The sequence below is a fragment of the Rhinoraja longicauda genome, chromosome 12, assembly GCF_053455715.1.
Source record: "Rhinoraja longicauda isolate Sanriku21f chromosome 12, sRhiLon1.1, whole genome shotgun sequence".
Lineage (NCBI taxonomy): Eukaryota > Metazoa > Chordata > Chondrichthyes > Rajiformes > Arhynchobatidae > Rhinoraja > Rhinoraja longicauda.
Window position 1 is genome coordinate 2,021,827 of NC_135964.1, and position 20,126 is coordinate 2,041,952.

The following is a 20,126-nucleotide window of genomic DNA, read 5'->3' on the forward strand; positions in this document are numbered from 1 at the left end:
TATCCACACTCCATTTTTTCACCTTTTGTGATGCATCACATCAAACATTACTTGGAGAAATAATTGGCATTTCAAAAAAGCTGCTCTTCTGTGTAAAGAAATCAACTGATCCAACACCTTGAAATACCTAGCTCCTTAGCGTCGTAGTAATTCTTCCCACGTCATCTTGGCAATGGAGGGGGCTAAATTGGCAGTCTCCAAAGGTGTGTTGATTGTCACGCACGATTATCAACTTTCAGCTAGAGTACATTTAAAACTTCCCTTCGTCACTGATGGAGTAAGTGTACTCCAAGAGAAAATGTCTTCTTCACCTCTCCCTACTCAATTCTGAGGTTCCCACCTGCTTTAAGAAGACCACGATCATCCCGATGCCAAAGAAATAAAAGGTGCATCTTCATGACGACTGTCCACTGGCTCTCAAATCCACCATCAAGAAGTGTTTCACTAGTCTGGTCATAGCACACCTCATCTCCAACCTCCTAGACAGCCCTTGATCCACTGCAATTCATCCACCGCCAAAACTGATCCATGGGGAACGTCATCTTCCTGGCCCTGCACCATCTGTTTAACTAGGACATCTACATCCAAGTCCTATTTAGTGATTATAGCTTTGCTTGCAACACCATCACTCCAACCAGATTACGCATTTCCAAACCACTGGACTTTGAACTCAGCCCTCTCTGTTAATGGATCATTGAATTCCTGACCCATAGACCTCAATCAGCGTGCAGAGGTGACAAAACATCCTCCATAATCATTTTCCACATCGGTGACCCGCAAAGCTGTGTACTTCGCCCCTTATGACACTACCCTCATGACTGTGCAAATTATGCTAACTCCATTTACAAGTTTGCAGGTGACACCACAGTGTCGAACAAGATTTCAAACAATGACAGGGCAGATAGAGGAGGAGATAGAGAACTAAACAAGATGGTTTGGAAGGCAACAACCTCTGCTTCAATGTCAACACAATGAAGGAGCTGGTTATTGACTTCAAGAAGCAGGGTGGAGTGCATATCAAGAGTGTTTTATTGTCATATGTCCCAGATAGAACTCATATCTCCCACTCTACACCAATGCTGCTGAAGAGGAAATGGCTGACAGCTTCAAATTCCTTGGTGGAAATATCATCAACAATTTGTCCTTGTCCAAACACAGACACCATGACCAAGAAACTGCATCAATGCCCCTCTATTTCCTCAGATGACTAAGTAAACACAGCTCATCTCCAATTACTTTTACCATTTTCTACAGAGCTCTCCATTTTTTTGTTTGCGTGAGTTTCTAGCATCTGCAGTCTCTTGTGCCTCCAACCTTGCTGGCAAGCCTCATCAGCCAATTTTACCAACCACTTCAATGTTCCAGTCTGGTTCGTACTTTATAAATAATTAGCAATGAGACAATGTGACATTTTAATAAGTTCTGACAGTGGAACGATCAATTATTAATTCACTAGTAAATGAATGAAATCTAAAAAATCCACGGAGAGAGAAAAAAAGCCCAGCATGTTTAATATTATGATTTACACGCACTATGTTCATGTATTTCCCGAGTTTCTACTTTCCATTTTCAGTTTACCTCTTTTATCTCGTTAACAGTTTAATTCATTACATGCATTACAAGTTATTTCAAATAGCAAGGCCAACTTAAAATATGCAAGAGACTGTGTATGAGTTATTGTACTTGTACTACTTTCATTCTTGCCAAAATTGTGAAATTCATTTTCTTGTTACCAAATATTTTATTGCAGTGAAGGGATGTGACAATCCATAAAATTTCATATTGGGATGAAAAACAGCCAGAACATCTCAAGGAGGCTTTGTTTTGAGTTGATTTGATTTTCCGCACGCGAGCAAAATGCAAGAGGTATTGCTGCTCAGTCTGTCTACTTTCGGGCTATGAAACTCGTCGTCAATAGTGCTATCAAACAACAGTGCTTCACCAGTGTCTAGTTTGGGTTTTGCTTAGTTTCGGAATTTCTTACAACCTTGATCCAAGCACAAAAATATGCTGAATTCCAGAGGTGAGGAGTAAATCCCTTACCATCAAGGCACTTTGACCACGTGTGGCATGAAGAAGCTTCAGTCAGTCGGCATCAAGGGTAAAAGCACACAGTGACTGCAATTGCACCTCACACAAAGTTGCCTGCTACTGTGGAAGATCGTTCACCCAAGCTCCAGGGTGTGCTTGAGGAGATTCGCAGGGCAGTCACCTACAGCTGTGATGTCAAAGACTGTCCCCTTCTATCTGAAGGTTACAGTGGTGATGTTAAAAGATGACTTGCACAGGATTCAATTCTACTCGTTACTCCTTACAAAATGAAGTCCAAGCATGCACGCAGCTTGACATCAACAACATTCAAGCGTGGACAGATAAAACGGCAAGGATAGAGAGCAACCTAAGTGCCAGGCAATGAACATCTCCAAAGATCGATAATCTAAGCACCTACTCTTCGGATTCAATAATAGGACCTTGCTGAATCTTAAAGCATTTATCTATTCAATTGGACTCGTCTCAAAGACAAAAATTACGAGAATCGATTGGAGGATTAGTTACCTTCAGTAAACGTTCCTGATGCCCCAATGTTTTACTACAATTGAAAAGCTGAAGTCAGGAACATATGGTATCCAGTTCCAGGAATAGCCAGAACTCTCCACCGGAACAAAGCTTCCCACCATGATTATCACTCCCTCCATCACCAGAAAGGAACTTTTCTTTCATTAACATACCATGGTTAGAGTACAGAAAAACACATTTTGCTCCAATTGATATCTAAATCCAGGTTTTTTACAAAGTTTTATGACAATACACAGCATTAAAATATTTTTTCCAGTGTACCTAATGAGTTTAAACTAGACAAGCACTCCAGAACTGGGTGCATCTGCAAATCCACTTCCACTTGGACCCCTCATACGCCACACCAATGAGCGAGCCAAGTGCCAAACTAAGGTTTCCAAATAATGACTTGCTGGACCATTGGAGCTCCACTACATCATCTTCAAAACGCACTGCAGATACGTGCGTGCACGGTCATGTAACACTGAAATGTGGAGAGCGAACGCCATTCTTTCACTGGTGCTAATTTTAAATCCTGGAACTCCATGAGCACTGCACGGCACTGGAAGGACCACAGCTATTCAAGATGGTTCATTACCATCTTCTCACAGGCAATTAGGAACAAGCACTAAATATTGGTCAGCACCGTGGTGCAGCGGTAGAGTTGCTGCCATACATCGCTTGTAGCGAGTACGGGTGCTGTCTGTACGGAGTTTGTATGTTCTCCCCGTGACCGCGTGGGTTTTCTCCGAGATCTTTGGATTCCTCCCACACTCCAAAGACGTACAGTTTTGTAGGTTAATTGACTAGGTATAAGTGTACAAAAAATGTCCCTAGTGTGTGCAGGATAGTGTTAATGTGTGAAGATTGCTACTGGGTGTGGACTCGGGGGGCCGAAGGGCCTGTTTCCATGCTTTATCTCTGAACTAAACTAAACTAAAACTAAAGTAAACTAAATTGGCCTTGCTGGAGATACCCAGATCCTGTAAGAGGAGGTATCTCCAGGTGAATTTTGCGTAATTCGTGTCCTCTTTAGCACCCGTGCACATGGGACATTTTGGTCGACGTGGATGAGTTGGACCAAAGGGTCTGTTTCCATGCTGTATGAGAACAAGAATTAGTGGGTTGTTCCCCATGTCATGAGATCATGTCTGGTCATTTTTTTCTTTTCACTGTTTAGCCTGACTGATATTGAATGTACTGTTAAGAATGTAACAATATTTAATGTGGAGTGACATTGAACCAGCACTTAAGGTGATTTGTACAGGAGTTGGCGCTGTCCCATGTTCTTTTATTCTAGTAGATTTTGACAAACATTCCATCAATCCCGTTTACTTTAATGTGCACTTTAAGAGGGCATAACATCAGCAAATCTTACAATTAGCAACAAAATAAGCCAGACTTGATATAAGGCAAGCCAAACATCAAAAGCAGAACTATACAAAAACGCAAAAAACGTCAGATGTAAGAGTCTTGAGCAAGGCACAAAGTGTGGAGGAATCCAGGCTGCATTTTGGGAGGGAATGGACAGGCAACGTTTTGAGTTGGGACCCTCCTTCAGACTGAAAGGCAGCAGCTAAGCAGTTAATTGGTCCCATAGCCCAGAGTAACACATGAGGCACAGTCAAGAATGGCAGTTTAGGGCGGAACAGCGGTCGAGTTGCTGCCTTCTAGCACCAGAGACTGGGTTGGATCCTGACTGTGGGTGCTGTCTGTAAAGAGTTTGTACGTTCTTCCAGTGACCACATGGGTGCTCCGGTTTTCTCCCACACTCCAAAGACGTGCAGGTTTTAGGTTCATTGGCATCGGTAAGTTGTAAAAGCTGTCGTGCGTGATGGTCAGTGTAGGGGGTCAGGTCAGTGCAGGCTCAGTGGGCCAAAGAGCCTGATTCCACACTGCATCCTTAAAGCCTAAAAACTTCAGGCAAGAATCCTCGGCCAAAAGCCCACTTGGATGTCGAATTTCTTGCTTTCAATTACTGTAAAAGCAGCAACGCCAAAGAACAATTGCTGCTGAAGGAGATGATCCCATTGCCTCCTCTGCATGGAAAGGTCAATTAATGTGGTGGTGCCACAGCACCCACATCTATACATGCATATATATTTCAGCAGTAGATATAAGAGTAGATGTTGAACAAACAACTCACTCAAGAAATCAAAGAGTTCGTCAGGAGGCCAAGCAGCGACCGTGGAAAGTGAAACACAAACAACACTTCAGCTCAGACAGCCTCCATCACAGCAAAGCACAAACACTGAGGGAATTTATTCACAAAATGCTGGAGTAACTCAGCAGGTCAGGCAGCATCTCAGGAGAGAAGGAATGGGTGACGTTTCGGGTCTTGATCCTCCTTCAGACTGAAAAGCAACAGCTGAGCTGTTAATTGATCCTGTAGCCTAGAGCAAAGCACCAGGCAGAGTCAAGTGTGTTGACACCGTTTAGGGCAGCACTGAGGGAAGATCTCCAACTTGAAAAGCTGACACTGACTCCCTTTCGGAAGAAGGGTCTCGACCTGAAACGTCACCCATTCCTTCTCTCCAGAGATGCTGCCTGTCCTGCTGAATTACTCCAGCATTTTGTGTCTATCGTCAGTGTAAACCAGCATCTGCAGTTCCATCCCACACATATCCCTTTCTACACATGCTGCCTAACCTGCAAATTGTTTCTAACATATTCTCTTTTCTTAATTTCCAGCAGATTTTGTTTTTTTGGGTTTTTCTTTCAAGATGACTTCTCCAAAATTCAACAGTACATCACTTCAGCCCATCCATTAGACAAAGAGATATCCAACATAGCGACAGGTCTTTTGGTTCATCAAGTCCATTGAACCTCCTTCAGACTGAAAAGCAACAGCTGAGCAGTTAATTGAACCTGTAGCCCAGAGCAAAGCACCAGGCAGTCAAGTGTGTTGATCCACACCGTTTAGAGCAGCACTAAGCACATTTTATTCTCCCCACGTTCCCATCAAGTCACCCCCAGATTCACAAATCACCATTTGTAATGGTCAATTAACCCGCCAACCTGCCCTGCAGAATGTTGATGTGAGGAAATCAGAGCACCCTGGGGGTGACTCAGTCACAGGGAGAAATTGCAAACTCCACAAAGATTGCACCAAAGATCAGGATCAAACCCAGGTCCCCAGACTGCGAGACCATATTTTACCCGCTTTGCCACCCTGCAATAGATGAATTTAAGATCTGTGCTGCAAAAGTCATACTTCTAAACTGATTTTCACAGTTACTGAGCAATTCTCAATCATTGTGATGGAGCAGGTTAAGGTGTTGATATTTTCCTTCAATATTTTATAGTAAATTTGGTAACTATTTGGTAATTATGGCAAATTAATGGACATACATAGAGAATAGCCTGAAATATACCTCTAAATGGCATCAGCTGCTTGAGGGCTTTAATCAACTTGTGTTGGGGGCATCGAGTGAAAGAATGTCAATATTGGACCAACCTTCAATTTTTGATGCTGACAAATTGCCTTATTTGTTCACTTCGAATTCCTTCCACTGTGCCTAATCAGACAGTGGAGAATAGAACCAGATTTCAGAGTCTACAGCTTTTCAAGCATGGTTTTGTCTGAATCTGGTCCCTTAAATCACCAAATTTATCCTTCCCATTATTAGCTCAGCATTGCGAGTTTTGGAAAAAGTATTTTCTCAATCCAATTACATTGCAGACTGCCAAGGATTAAATGTTTTATATTGTACCTGGAAGTGTGAATAGACAATTGCAAACCAGCAAAGAGGAATAGAGTGGAATAGATGGATGATGAATAAGAAATCAACTGGATAACTCTCTCTGGAAAGTAGGTTTAAGCTTTAATTACCATTGATAATGCTAGATCTCAGTGAGAGGTGCAAACATAATTATCTCCAGCACCGTGCACAGCCAGAACTCAAACTGTCCAAAGCATGAGACTATAGGGTCCAATTAGGACTAATATGGCATATTCTACAGGCATTATTCCCTCCCATATTAATGCCATTAAACACATAGGCTAGATCACAATTTCAAACAATGCTGCCTGCACAAAAGGATTTGAAATGATTTATGTTCGAGGAAAATATAACTTTTGATAACATTATCATGTCCATACCTTTGCTTAACTCTGTAAGAAGATGAATCAAAATGATTGCATAGCAAAAAGGAAAATACCTACATTAATATAGAGGTAATTAATCCAATAAGTGTGCCTCGTTTCTTTTGACCTGATTAACATCAAGCTATCTGTAGCAATGTGTGTAAAAATAAAAGTGCTCTGTGATCACTCAGCTATTGGCTTTCCTACCAATTTCATGCTTTCTCAGTTGATTTCCAATGAACCTGATCATTTTATGCCTCATGGTCTTTCACAATTCTACTTAAAATCCATCTAAAATACGTTTTTTTTAAAAAGATGGTACATTCCTACAATTACATGCCTGGAAGTTATTACAATGAACATAAGTATGCCCTAGAGTCTTATGATTTATCTTTCACCTCGAAGCCAACTTTTTATTATTAATAGAATGAGAACACGCACTTTATTTTCAGCTCTACTCTCCCAAAATAGACAATGCCAACTTCCACAATGGCAGGGGAGACCACAGTCTGAAGCCCCTCCAGGAGATGCCCCTCAGGGGAAGACCACAGTCTGAAGCCCCTCCAGGAGATGCCCGTCAGGGGAGAAGACCACAGTCTGAAGCCCCTCCAGGAGATGCCCCTCAGGGGAAGACCACAGTCTGAAGCCCCTCCAGGAGATGCCCGTCAGGGGAGAAGACCACAGTCTGAAGCCCCTCCAGGAGAGGCCCCTCAGGGGAAGACCACAGTCTGAAGCCCCTCCAGGAGATGCCCGTCAGGGGAGAAGACCACAGTCTGAAGCCCCTCCAGGAGATGCTCTGAAGCCACGTGCAGGAAATACTCAGGCACAACACAATATCAACCATGCGCTCCAGTTACACGTCCTTCCTCAAGAAGGGAGTTCTTCTTGACACTTCCAGCAACCCAAAACTGTCAAACTGTGATGAATGTCAAACATTGAAAGTATAGATTTTTGCAAAATAGCTCGGGGTGATATGATACAAATAATTGGCAAGATGGCTGGATCGCTTAGAATTCCCACTCAAACCTCCACAAGGAGAATAAATGCAAGAAATCAAGGATCAAGGAAAGATAATTCTGCCTATTAAACCGACTGCTTCCTCTATGGTCCACGTGCAATCTAAGCTAACCGGCACTGTCCAATCCATTGAATTCCCCAAGTGAAAGCTCTGCATCATTATTCTACTCTGCCTAAAGCAATGTGCAAATAATACAGAATCCAGCTCCGAAACACAAACAGTTATGCGGAGCTCAAGGAGGCAACAAAACTTTCCCTGCCTGCAGAGCAGAGGGCTGCAGGCCATCATCTCAAAGTGAGGAGTCAGCCACTCAGGGCTTAGTTGACAAATAAATCTACCCCCCAACCGCATCACCACCTGTGAATCCAAGGCAGCTCTGGAGGCTCAGCAGTTGAGAATATTCAAGGCAGAGACTGACAGATTTTACTTCAAGGTTGCAGTGTCCATAAGGTCATAGGTGATAAGAGCAGACAATAGACAATAGGTGCAGGAGGAGGCCATTCGGCCCTTTGAGCCAGCACTACCATTCAATGTGATCATGGCTGATCATTCTCAATCAGTACCCCGTTCCTGCCTTCTCCCCATACCCCCTGACTCCGCTATCCTTAAGAGCTCTATCCAGCTCTCTCTTGAATGCATTCAGAGAACTGGCCTCCACTGCCTTCTGAGGCAGAGAATTCCACAGATTTACAACTCTCTGACTGAAAAAGTTTTTCCTCATCTCTGTTCTAAATGGCCTACCCCTTATTCTTAAACTGTGGCCCCTTGTTCTGGACTCCCTCAACATTGGGAACATGTTTCCTGCCTCTAACGTGTCCAACCCCTTAATAATCTTATATGTTTCGATAAGATCCCCTCTCATCCTTCTAAATTCCAGTGTATACAAGCCTAGTCGCTCCAGTCTTTCAACATATGACAGTCCCGCCATTCCGGGAATTAACCTAGTAAACCTACGCTGCACGCCCTCAAAAGCAAGAACATCCTTCCTCAAATTTGGAGACCAAAACTGCACACAGTACTCCAGGTGCGGTCTCACTAGGGCTCTGTACAACTGCAGAAGGACCTCTTTGCTCCTATACTCAACTCCTCTTGTTATGAAGGCCAACATTCCATTGGCTTTCTTCACTGCCTGCTGTACCTGCATGCTTCCTTTCAGTGACTGGTGCACTAGGACACCCAGATCTCGTTGTACGTCCCCTGTTCCTAACTTGACACCATTCAGATAATACTCGGCCTTCCGATTCTTACCACCAAAGTGGATAACCTCACACTTATCCACATTAAACTGCATCTGCCATGCATCCACCCACTCACACAACCTGTCCAAGTCACCCTGCAACCTCATAGCATTTTCCTCACAGTTCACACTACCACCCAGCTTTGTATCATCTGCAAATTTGCTAATGGTACTTTTAATCCCTTCATCCAAGTCATTAATGTATATTGTAAATAGCTGCGGTCCCAGCACCGAACCTTGCGGTACCCCACTAGTCACTACCTGCCATTCTGAAAGGGACCCATTTATCCCCACTCTTTGCTTTCTGTCTGTCAACCAATTTTCTATCCATGTCAGTACCCTACCCCCAATGCCATGTGCTCTAAGTTTGCCCACTAATCTCCTATGTGGGATCTTGTCGAAGGCTTTCTGAAAGTCGAGGTACACCACATCCACCGGCTCTCCCCTGTCAATTTTCCTAGTCACATCCTCAAAGAATTCCAGAAGATTAGTCAAGCATGATTTCCCCTTCGTAAATCCATGCTGACTCGGAACGATCCTGTTACTATTATCCAAATGCTCCGCAATTTTGTCTTTTATAATTGACTCCAGCATCTTCCCCACCACTGATGTCAGACTAACTGGTCTATAATTTCCTGTTTTCTCGCTCCCTCCTTTCTTAAAAAGTGGGACAACATTAGCTACCCTCCAATCCACAGGAACTGATCCTGAATCTATAGAACATTGGAAAATGATCACCAATGCGTCCACAATTTCTAGCACCACCTCCTTAAGTACCCTGGGATGCAGACCATCAGGCCCTAGGGATTTATCAGCCTTCAGACCCATCAGTCTACCCAACACCATTTCCTGACTAATGTGGATTTCCTTCAGTTCCTCTGTCACCCTAGGATCTCTTGCCACTAGAACCTCTGGGAGATTGCTTGTATCTTCCTTAGTGAAGACAGATCCAAAGTACCGGTTCAACTGGTCTGCCATTTCCTTGTTCCCCATAATAAATTCCCCTGCTTCTGTCTTCAAGGGACCCACATTTGCCTTGACTATTTTTTTCCTCTTTACATACCTAAAAACGCTTTTACTATCCTCCTTTATATTATTGGCTAGCTTACCGTCGTACCTCATCATAATTAGGCCATTTGGCCCATCAAGTCTACTCCGCCATTCAATCATGTTTGATCCATCTCTCCCTCCTAACCCCATTCTCCTGCCTTTTTTTCCATCACCTTTGACACCTGTACTAATCAAGAATCTATAGCTGCCTTAAAAATATCCATTGATTTGGCCTCCACAGCCTTCTGTGGGAGAGCATTCCACAGATTCACATCCCTCTGACTAGAGAAATTCCTTCTCATCTCCTTCCTAAAAGAACGTCCTTTAATTCTGAGGCTATGACCTCTCGTCCTCGACTCTCCCACTAGTGGGAACATCCTTTCCACATCCGCTCTATCCAAGCCTTTCACTATTCTGTATGTTTCAATGAGGTCCCCCCTCATTCTTCTCAACTCCAACGAGTACAGGCCCAGTGCCAACAAATGATCATCATAGGTTAACCTACTCACTCCTGGGATCATTCTTGTAAACCTCCTCTGGACCCTCTCCAGAACCAGCACATCCCTCCTCAGATATGGTGCCCATATGGTGTTAGAGTTCATGCAGAACTGATGCTGTGGTAAACGATCACCCATATCCTTACCAATGGCAGAGAAAGGGCAAGGGGCCAAATATCATTATCCTACGCAAACAGCACCATCCTACGCACCCAGACACAAGGAACTGTAGTTGCTGGAATCTTGCATCGAACACAAGGTGCTGAAGTAACTTAGCGGGTCAGTCAGCACCTCTGGAGGACATGACTCTGTGACGGTTTGGGTCAGGAAAGAAAGCTAGAAAATAGTCACGCTTTTGTCACTGTTTCATCCATTGTCCATCCATCTGCCAATCAACCCGCCACCCCAGCCCCCCTCCACCTCCAGTATCCAGCTATCACTTGTGTCGGAAGGAACTGCAAATGCTGGTTTAAACCAAAGATAGACACAAAATGCTGGAGTAACTCAGTGGTACAGGAAGCATCTCTGGAGAGAAGGAATGGGTGACGTTTTGGGTGGAGTCTTCAGTGTGAAGAAGGGTCTTGAACCAAAACGTCACCCATTCCTTCTCTCCAGAGATGCTGCCTGTCCCACTGAGTTACTCCAGCATTTTGTGTCTATCTAGGTATCACTTGCCAGGCTGAAGTGTCCCGACCTGAAACGTTATCTCTATATTATAATGACTCTAGAAAGAAAACAAAAAAAAAGAGAAAGCATTTGTCAATAAGCTTCCAACACTTTGCAGGAGGAAAAGGGTTTTACAAAGGGGTAGTCTGGGTTGCCACAGTGGGACATTGGTGGACGGTGCTGTATTCGGAGAAATGTTGCCTGACCCTCTGAACATACTCTTTCTGTTGTATCACAAAATGCTGGAGTAACTCAGCGGGTCAGGCAGTATCTCAGGAGAGAAGGAATGGGTGACCTTAAGGGTCTCGACCCAAAACGTCACCCATTCCTTCTCTCCTGAGATGCTGCCTGTCCTGCTGAGTTACTCCAGCATTTTGTGACTAACTTCGATGGTAGAACATTGCTCCTTTTACATTCAGCATCACTCGTGATGGCAGATCATACCTCATGCTCTGAACACTTGGTGTCCCCAGATGGTCAGATAGGATGTTGAAAGATGGTAGGTAATTTGGCCAGATAATAGGATGGTAAATTGTTGGAAGGAACTGCAGATGCTGGTTTAAACCGAAGACGGAGTAACTCAGGCAGCATCTCTGGAGAGAAGGAATGGGTGACGTTTTAGGGGTCGGGTCAGGACTGGTCTGAAGAAGAGTCTCGACCTGAAACGTCACCCATTCCTTCTCTCCAGAGATGCCGCCTGTCCCGCTGAGTTACTCCAGCATTTAGTGCCTGTAATAGGATAGGAGATTTAGATTTTTTAGATTTAGAGATACAGCGCGGAAACAGGCCCTTCGGCCCACCAAGTCCGCGCCGCCCAGCGATCCCCGCACATTAACACTATCCTACACACACTAGGGACAATTTTTACATTTTACCCAGCCAAGTAACCTACATACCTGTACGTCTTTAGAGTGTGGGAGGAAACCGAAGATCTCGGAGAAAACCCACGCAGGTCACGGGGAGAACGTACAAACTCCGTACAGACGGCGCCCGTAGTCAGGATCGAACCTGAGTCTCCGGCGCTGCATTCGCTGTAAGGCAGCAACTCTACCGCTGCGCCACCGTGCCGTCCTCAGATGTGGCCTCAGAAGGCTCTTCTCTGGATAGAGGTAATTCAGGGATAGTCTGCATGGCCCCACATTGTCTATGCAGAGAACAATTTGCCAGACAATTCACATCCAGCACAATGCATTGTACCTGAAACATTTCAAAGAACCTAAATGAAGAAGCGTTGCAAAAAAAGAAATAGAAATTCAGGCAGCGACCAATGAATAAATACAGTATTTTAACTGGAATTCAAGCCATTTTTCAATACTAATGGCAAAAATTGGAGTCATGGTGGGTTGCCAAAGAAAGGAAGCAAGCTATGAGAGAGGTTTTGTGAATCTCTGAGCTGGCCGATACTCTTATTAATGATTCACGTCCCTCTGGGCTGCTCCTTCTGATGATGACAGGGATTACTCCAATGTGTTAAATGTGAGTAATCCCTGTGGCATCCAAATTTTCACAGTGCAATTGCACCAACCCATTACATTGGTCATACTTTTGAACTGAAACCAGCCTTGAACACGTGCTCTCTAGATCTGTGTAGTAAACATTTTAACCTTGAATTATTTTCTTATATAAAAGACCTATAAATTAAATAGTGTAGGAAGGAACTGCAGATGCTGGTTTTAACCGGAGATAGACACAAAATCCGGAGTAACTCAGCGGGACAGGCAGTATCTCTGGAGAGAAGGAATGGGTGACGTTTTGGAGACCACTTCCTATCTATGTATCTCCCCCTCCCCCTCCCCTGACATCAGTCTGAAGAAGGATCTCGAGCCAAAACATCACCCATTCCTTCTCCAGAGATGCTGAGTTACTCCAGCTTTTTGTGTCTATCTTCGGCCCATTCAGATATATTCCATTTGTCCTATTCATTTCATCCCCACACTCCTGGCAATGTTACATTTATTTCTTCTCTTCTCCAGTTCAGACTGAAGGCCTTTGACCCAAAACATTAATTCCATTTCTCTTTCTTCAAATGGTTGCTGACACACTGAGTGAGTGGTCCAATCTGGAGAATCCATTGATTTTTATTATAAACTAGACCAAGTGGACCTGTTGGGTCCAAACCTCTCCTGCATTGTTGCAGCACCCTCTCCTCCCCCCCTCACGCTCACCCCCTCACCCCCTCCCTCCCCTCCCCCTCCCCTCCCTCCACCCTTCCCCTCACTCCATTCCCCTCAACCCCCCTTATCCTCCCTCCCTCCCTAGGCGACAGATTTAAACTTTAAAATGTGAATAACTTAAAAAATATAACACCGATTTCAATGAAACTTCTTCCATTAGCACCAAAGGGACGACGGTGAGTAAGATGGGCCTAAAATTTTCAAGCTATCGTGTACCGTTTTGGCTGTAGTTCAGGGACAAACAAACAAACAAACAAACAAACGAGAGTTTTAGTATGTAGATGTAAATTGATGATTTTGAGTAAGATACTCGTTCGTTTAAATGTTTGAACTAAAAATATACACCACTTCTGACAAAAGAATGTTTGGAATTTGCAACAGTAATAACAATGGCTAAGTGGTCATCATTGCAATGGAGGAGGTTGTGAAGGAGTACACAGATATACTGTGTTGCAGAAGTTGACACCAATGATTTCTTGCTCCTCCAAAGGGTGTAGCCCTGCAGACCTCTCCAGTCCATTTTTATGAACTTTAAAACTAGACATTAATGACTCACACTGTTCAAAATCCATTGTAATAGGAGTTACAATTTCATTTTTAAGCATTGATACCATTCAACAACCTCTCTGGAAAAAAACAATTTTGTATGCAAGGAATATCATTTCCTCAGAATAATTATTTAAATATTTTCAATGGACATCTAATTATTTTTTATATCACTTAATCTCATTCCACTTTGAAATCTTTAATGCTGAGTAAAACCTGAAAATTCTCAACTGAAAGGCAAGCTATTATTTTCCTGGTTTACCATCTGTGAACAATTCTCCACTGGTTGACTGTTTAACTAGCTTAAAGACTTCACTTTTTCTGGATAAGGTTGATGCACTGGAGATGATGCCTGTCAGCAAACAGTGTCAGGAAAGATGACATCTTAAGCAGCGAGATTTTTTTATTTAGTTTAGTTTAGTTTAGAGATACAGCGCGGAAACAATGTCCGCGCCGACCAGCGATCCCCGCACATTAACACTATCCTACACACCCTAGGGACAAGTTCCATTCATAGAAAGCCAATTAACTTACAAACCTGTATGTCTTTGGAATGTGGGAGGAAACTGAAGATCTCGGCGAAAACTCACGCAGCCACAGGGAGAACGTATAATGTCCGTGCAGACAAGCATAGAAACATAGAAAATAGCTGCAGGAGTAGGTCATTCGAACCACCACCGCCATTCAATATGATCATGGCTGATCATCCCAAATCAGTACCCCATTCCTGCTATTTCCCCATATCCCTTAATTCCGTTAGCCCACAGAGCTCTATCTTGTAAACATCCAGTGAATTGGCCTCCACTGCCTCTGAGGCAGAGAATTCCACAGATTCACAACTCTCTGGGTGAAAATGTTTTCTTCATTTCAGTCCTAAATGGCCTACCCCTTATTCTTAAACTGTGACTCCTGGTTCGGGACTCCCCCAACTTCAGGAACATTTTTCCTGCATCTAGCCTGTCCAATCCCTTAAGAATTGTATATGTTTCTATAAGATCCTCTCTCATCCTTCTAAATTCCAGTGAATACAAGCCCAGTCGACCCATTCTTTCATCATATGACAGTCCCGCCATCCCAGGAATTAACCTGGTGAACCTACGCTGCACTTCCTCAATAGCAAGAATGTCCTTCCTCAAATTAGGAGATCAAAACTGCACACAATACTCCAGGTTTGGTCTCACCAAGTAGGACCTCCTTGCTCCTATACTCAAATCCTCTCGCTATGAAGGCCAACATGCCATTAGCTTTCTTCTCTATCTGCTGGACCTATATGCTTGATTTCAGTGGCTAATGTATAAGCACACCCAGGTCTCGTTGCACCTCCCTTTTTTCTAATCTGACATAATTCAGATAATAGGCACAAAATGCCAGAGTAACTCAGCGGGTTAGGCAGCATCTCGGGAGAGAAGGAATTGGTGACGTTTTGGGTCGAGACCCTTCTTCAGACTGATGTCACCCATTCCTTCTCTCCCGAGATGCTGCCTGACCCACTGAGTTACCTCAGCATTTTGTGTCCACCTTCGATTTAAACCAGCATCTACAGTTCTTTCCTACACATCATTCAGATAATAATCTGCATTCTTGTTCTTGCCACCAAAGTGGATAACCTCACATTTATCCACATTATACTGCATCTGCCATGCATCTTCCCATTCACGCAACCTGTCCAAGTCACCCTGCAGCCTCATAGCATCCTCCTCGCAGCTCACACTGCCACCCAGCTTTGTGTCATCCGCAAACTTGGGGATGTGCACCTGTAGCCAGGATCGAACCCGGGTCTACGGCGCTGAAAGCGCTGCAAGGCAGCAACTCTACCGCTGCACCACCCATGTGAAAATGAGGATGAGATCTGTGTGAAAAGTCTTCCACAACATCATCACTGTCCAGATTACTAAAGCGTTCCCAAAAGCAATCTAGCCTGCTGATTTTCCCGCTGATATTTAGTTTCAAACATGGACCGGCTTCATGAAAGAAATCATGTGCTGTTATAAATATGTATTAGTCCAATATGAAATGAGCTTCAAAGATCTCACCTCATATCAACTGCGCACAATTCCAGGTTCAAAATTGTTCGCACCAGTCTAATTTAAAAGTCATATCATGCTTGTAATGGAGAGGGTAAAATCAGCTCCATGTAACAAACAATACAATGAAGCCCAAAGTGAAAGTGCTTTCCATCTCACTTTGCCTCACAGCATTAACAGCTGCTTGATGCCAAAAGTTTACAAAGTAAAATAAACCAATAAATTCCATTTCCCGGCGTTGATATCCTTACCTTAAGCGAGGTGAAAATTGGTGGAAAAACAACTGCTTCTCGAAGCAAAAGAGAAAGTATTTCTGGCAATGGCAGAAGTTTTACATTGGTATTGATGTCAATGGCAGGTATATTTGCCACAGGCAGCAAACTTAAATCGAAACAATTTGCAAGTTACTTTGTTGCAGAAGTGAAAAGCAAGGCACTAAATCCAGGCACACAAACTGATGAATAAAGACATGCTAAAAATGTTTTATCCTTAAAATATGTCCTGCTGAGGTAAGTTTGGATGTTGCACAAGAGCAGAACCTTTCCCTGATGCAATGGAGAAAAACAGCACATTCACTCCGCCGCGCTTCAAACCGCGCTTCAAGCAGATTAAATAACAAATCTTCAGCACATCCTCTTGAATCCTTAGATCACCGTGGTATCTCCTTACCTTGACAAACTGTGCATTTATCCATTTTGTGAATGTTTTCTTTTGAACATCTTCTCTTTCATCTGAAAATTGAAAATAAAAAAAGCATACCTGATTAAATCTTTCACTTCAACATCTAATGTAAAAAATGTCATGGCCATCAATTCTGTCGCACAGATGAACATTTATGCAATTAAGGAGAACTATCGGGGGAAAATGGCAGAGTGGAGCTCTATCGAGTCTGGTATAATCCACCCAGGTCCTCCATTTGTCCGACACACTTACGCAGAGACAGTCGACAGGCACAGTGATTCCTGCTAATATAAAACTCGGAAGACGAAGCAAATTCAGCATGTCTCCAAGGACTCTCAACAACTATTACAATGCACTGTAGAAAGCATACTATCAGGAAGCACCACAGCTTGGTTTGGCAACAGCTCTGTCCAAGACTACAAGAGTTGTGGATGTAGCCCAGTCCATCAGAGAGCAGTGCCCACTCCCCCCCTGCTGCCTGCCCCCCTGCCCCCCCTCCACCCTCCTTACCCTGCCTCGTGAAAATAGCTACAATAATCAAGGACCTTTACAGCCCAATGAAAGTCAATTGGCCAAGTATCATATACGTGCCCAGCCTGTGATGAGCCAGCAAGGCGACAAGCAAATGCAAATGAAACAACTCTTGCTTTAAATCTAAAATCTCAAAAAAAGAGCTAACAGTAGTTGTACAAAGAGTTACTGAGCGTCGGGGAGGTGAGAAGGCAGTTATGAGGGGTTTAACAACTTTCCCAGTACTTGCCTCTTCTCCCCAGACCAGTTAGCTGTCTATTTCCAGCACTCTGATAGTATCTATGCATCAAAGACCCTTACTGCATCCAACCCCATCACTGGGCACACAGTGGCAAAGCTGTAGAGTTGCTGCCTCTCAGCACCAGAGACTCAGCTTCACTCCTGACTACGGGTGCAGTCTGAGTGGAGTTTGAGTTTGTACCTTTTCCCCGTGACCGCGTGGGTTTTCCAGGTAACTATGCACGTACCCCTGGGTTTTTAGTTTAGCTTTAGTTTAGAGAAACAGTCCCTTCGGCTCACCGAGTCCGCACTGACCAGCGATCCCTGCACATCAACACTATCCTACACTAGGGACAATTTTAACATTTTTATACTAAGCCAATTAACCTACAAACCTGTACGTCTTTGGAGTGTGGAAGGAAACCAAAGTTCTCTGAGGAAACCCATGTTGGTCACGGAGAGAACGTACAAACTCTGTACGACAGCACCCAGAGTCAGGATGGAACCTGGGTCTGTGGTGCTGTAAAGCAGCAGCTCTACTGTTGTACTACCTTGCCGCCCGGCACTATAACACTCCCCAGAATCCAACCCTTTGTTGTGCAAGTCCTGTCATGGTTTAATCTATCAAAATACATTTTTGAATAAAATTCCTCCTGCCATTCCTTTGCTCACTTTCCTCCTTTTTTATACCACCAATTTTAATTTCATCCACAAACTTACAAATGATACCATCTAACTTTATTTTAGTTTATCATTGTCACCTGTACCGAGATGAAATGAAAAGAAATGAAAAGTCTTTGTTAAGTGCTAAGCAGTCAGGGAGCAGACTAAACATGATTACAATCAAGCCACCCACAGTGTACAGATACATGATAAAGGGAATAACGTTTGGATCAAGATAATGTCCAGTAAAGTCCGATAGGATAGTAGTCGATGGTCTCCAATGAGGCGGATGATATGTCAAGACCACTCTCTAGTTGGCGATAGGATAGCATGATTACAGCAGGGAAGAAACTGTTCCTGAATCTGGAGGTATGCATTTTCATGCTTCTGTACCTCTTGCCTGATGGGACAGGGGAGTGGCCAACGTGAGACTCGCCTTTGATTATGCTGGAGACCTTGGTGTGGATGGGGTCAATAGAAGGGAGGTTGGTTTGCATGATAGCTTGGGCTGTGTCCACAACTCTCTTCAGTTTCTTGAGGTCTTGGATGGAGCTGTTCCCAAACTATGCTATGTTGCCTCCTGGTAAAATGCTTTCCACAGGGCATATGTAGGTTGGTGAGAGTAGCTGGGGACATGCAAACTTCCTAAGCCTTCTAAGGAGGTCAAGGTGTTGGTGTGCTTTCTTGGCAATTGCTTTGATTTGGCTGGTCCAGGACAAGTTGCTGGTGATATTTACTTCTGAGTCCTGGAAGCTTTCAACTATCTCTACTTCAATATGTGTACCACTTCACTTCCTGAAGTCAATCACAATCTCCTTTGTCTTGCATCCTCAAAATTCCTTCCACCAAACTAATTTTATATCCAATTGACTGGCCCACCTTTGATCCCCTGTCCGCTCACCTTACGGAAGTCTCTCCTCTGGGACCTTGTCTAAAACCTTGCTTAAACTCCATGTAGTCAACATCTACTGCTCTGCCCTCATCAATACACTTGGTCACCTATTCAAAAAACTTGTTTAAATTCAGGAAACAGTTTCCCTCACTCAAAGCTATGCTGACAATTCCTAACCAGTCTTTGCCTCTCCAAATGTAGATCGATCTTGTCACTCAGAATCCCCTCCGGTAGCTTACCCACCCACTGACATTTGGCTCACTGGCCTGTAGTCCTCAGGCTTGTCATTCAGTCATGCAGCATGGAAGCAGGCCCTACGGCTACACAAGTCCCACCAACCTGTGTCTGGCCCATATATATCACTCTAAACCTGTCCTATCCACGGACCTGTCCAATTGTTTCTTAAACGTTGCGGTAGTCCCTGCCTCTGCTACCTCCTCTGGCAGCTCGTTCCATACACCCACCACCTTTTTTTGTGAAAAAGTTACCCCTCAGATTCTTAATAAATCTTTTCCCCCTTCACCTTTCCTCTTCACTTTACCGTACTTCTTAAATAAAGCCAGATAGGTCTCCACAGATGCTCCAGTTTCCTCCTGCATCCCGACAGACATGTATTTATTCACTGTAAATCGCCCCTCATGTGTCGGTCGGCCATGGGGTAATCTGGGGGCCAGTGATGGCAATGTGTCAAATATAGAGGGATTCGTGCCAATTGGAGCTAATCGTTGAGTGGTGCGTTGAAGGACACATTTCCGTACTATATGACCCTATGACTCTAACATGGGCAGTTATCAACAAACTCCCTTCCATCTGGGCAAATACAGACACACATTGCAGACGGTGAATCAATTGACCCTTGCCTAAGGCAGAGGTTTTCCAGCTTTTTCTAAAATATCTATCAGACAATACCAGAATCAAATATAATTTCAACAGGACAGATCAAATCACCGTGCAGTGGAGGAAGGGAAAACTGTCTGAAGGCAGAAGCTAGTTTCCACATAATTGAAACAGACTATTTATCTAATGGGAACAGACTATTTGCACTTAATACACATTAGAAACATAGAAAATAGGTGCAGGAGGAGGCCATTCGGCCCTTCGAGCCAGCACCGCCATTCATTGTGATCATGGCTGATCGTCCCCAATCAATAACATTGATCTAATTAGGTGACTTCATTCATAGTTCAAGAAAAATGTGTTACTGCATGCAGTCTCTGATTAAACAAGGACCAAGTAACAAAATCAAACTGTAAACCTCTCCCCCATACATAAGGAAGGCAGACTG

The 20,126-nt window shown here is 43.8% G+C and overlaps 1 protein-coding gene across 9 annotated transcripts in view; it reads right to left on the minus strand.

Moving 5' to 3' along the window:
• dmd (dystrophin) overlaps nt 1–20,126 on the minus strand; it is a 1,595,363-nt gene that overhangs the window by 1,367,636 nt on the left and 207,601 nt on the right. For all 9 annotated transcript variants that reach the window (XM_078408877.1, XM_078408870.1, XM_078408878.1 and 6 more), the window contains exon 2: nt 16,525–16,586. In XM_078408877.1, the coding sequence (XP_078265003.1) occupies nt 16,525–16,586 (62 nt within the window). The remainder of the gene's footprint in view (nt 1–16,524; nt 16,587–20,126) is intronic.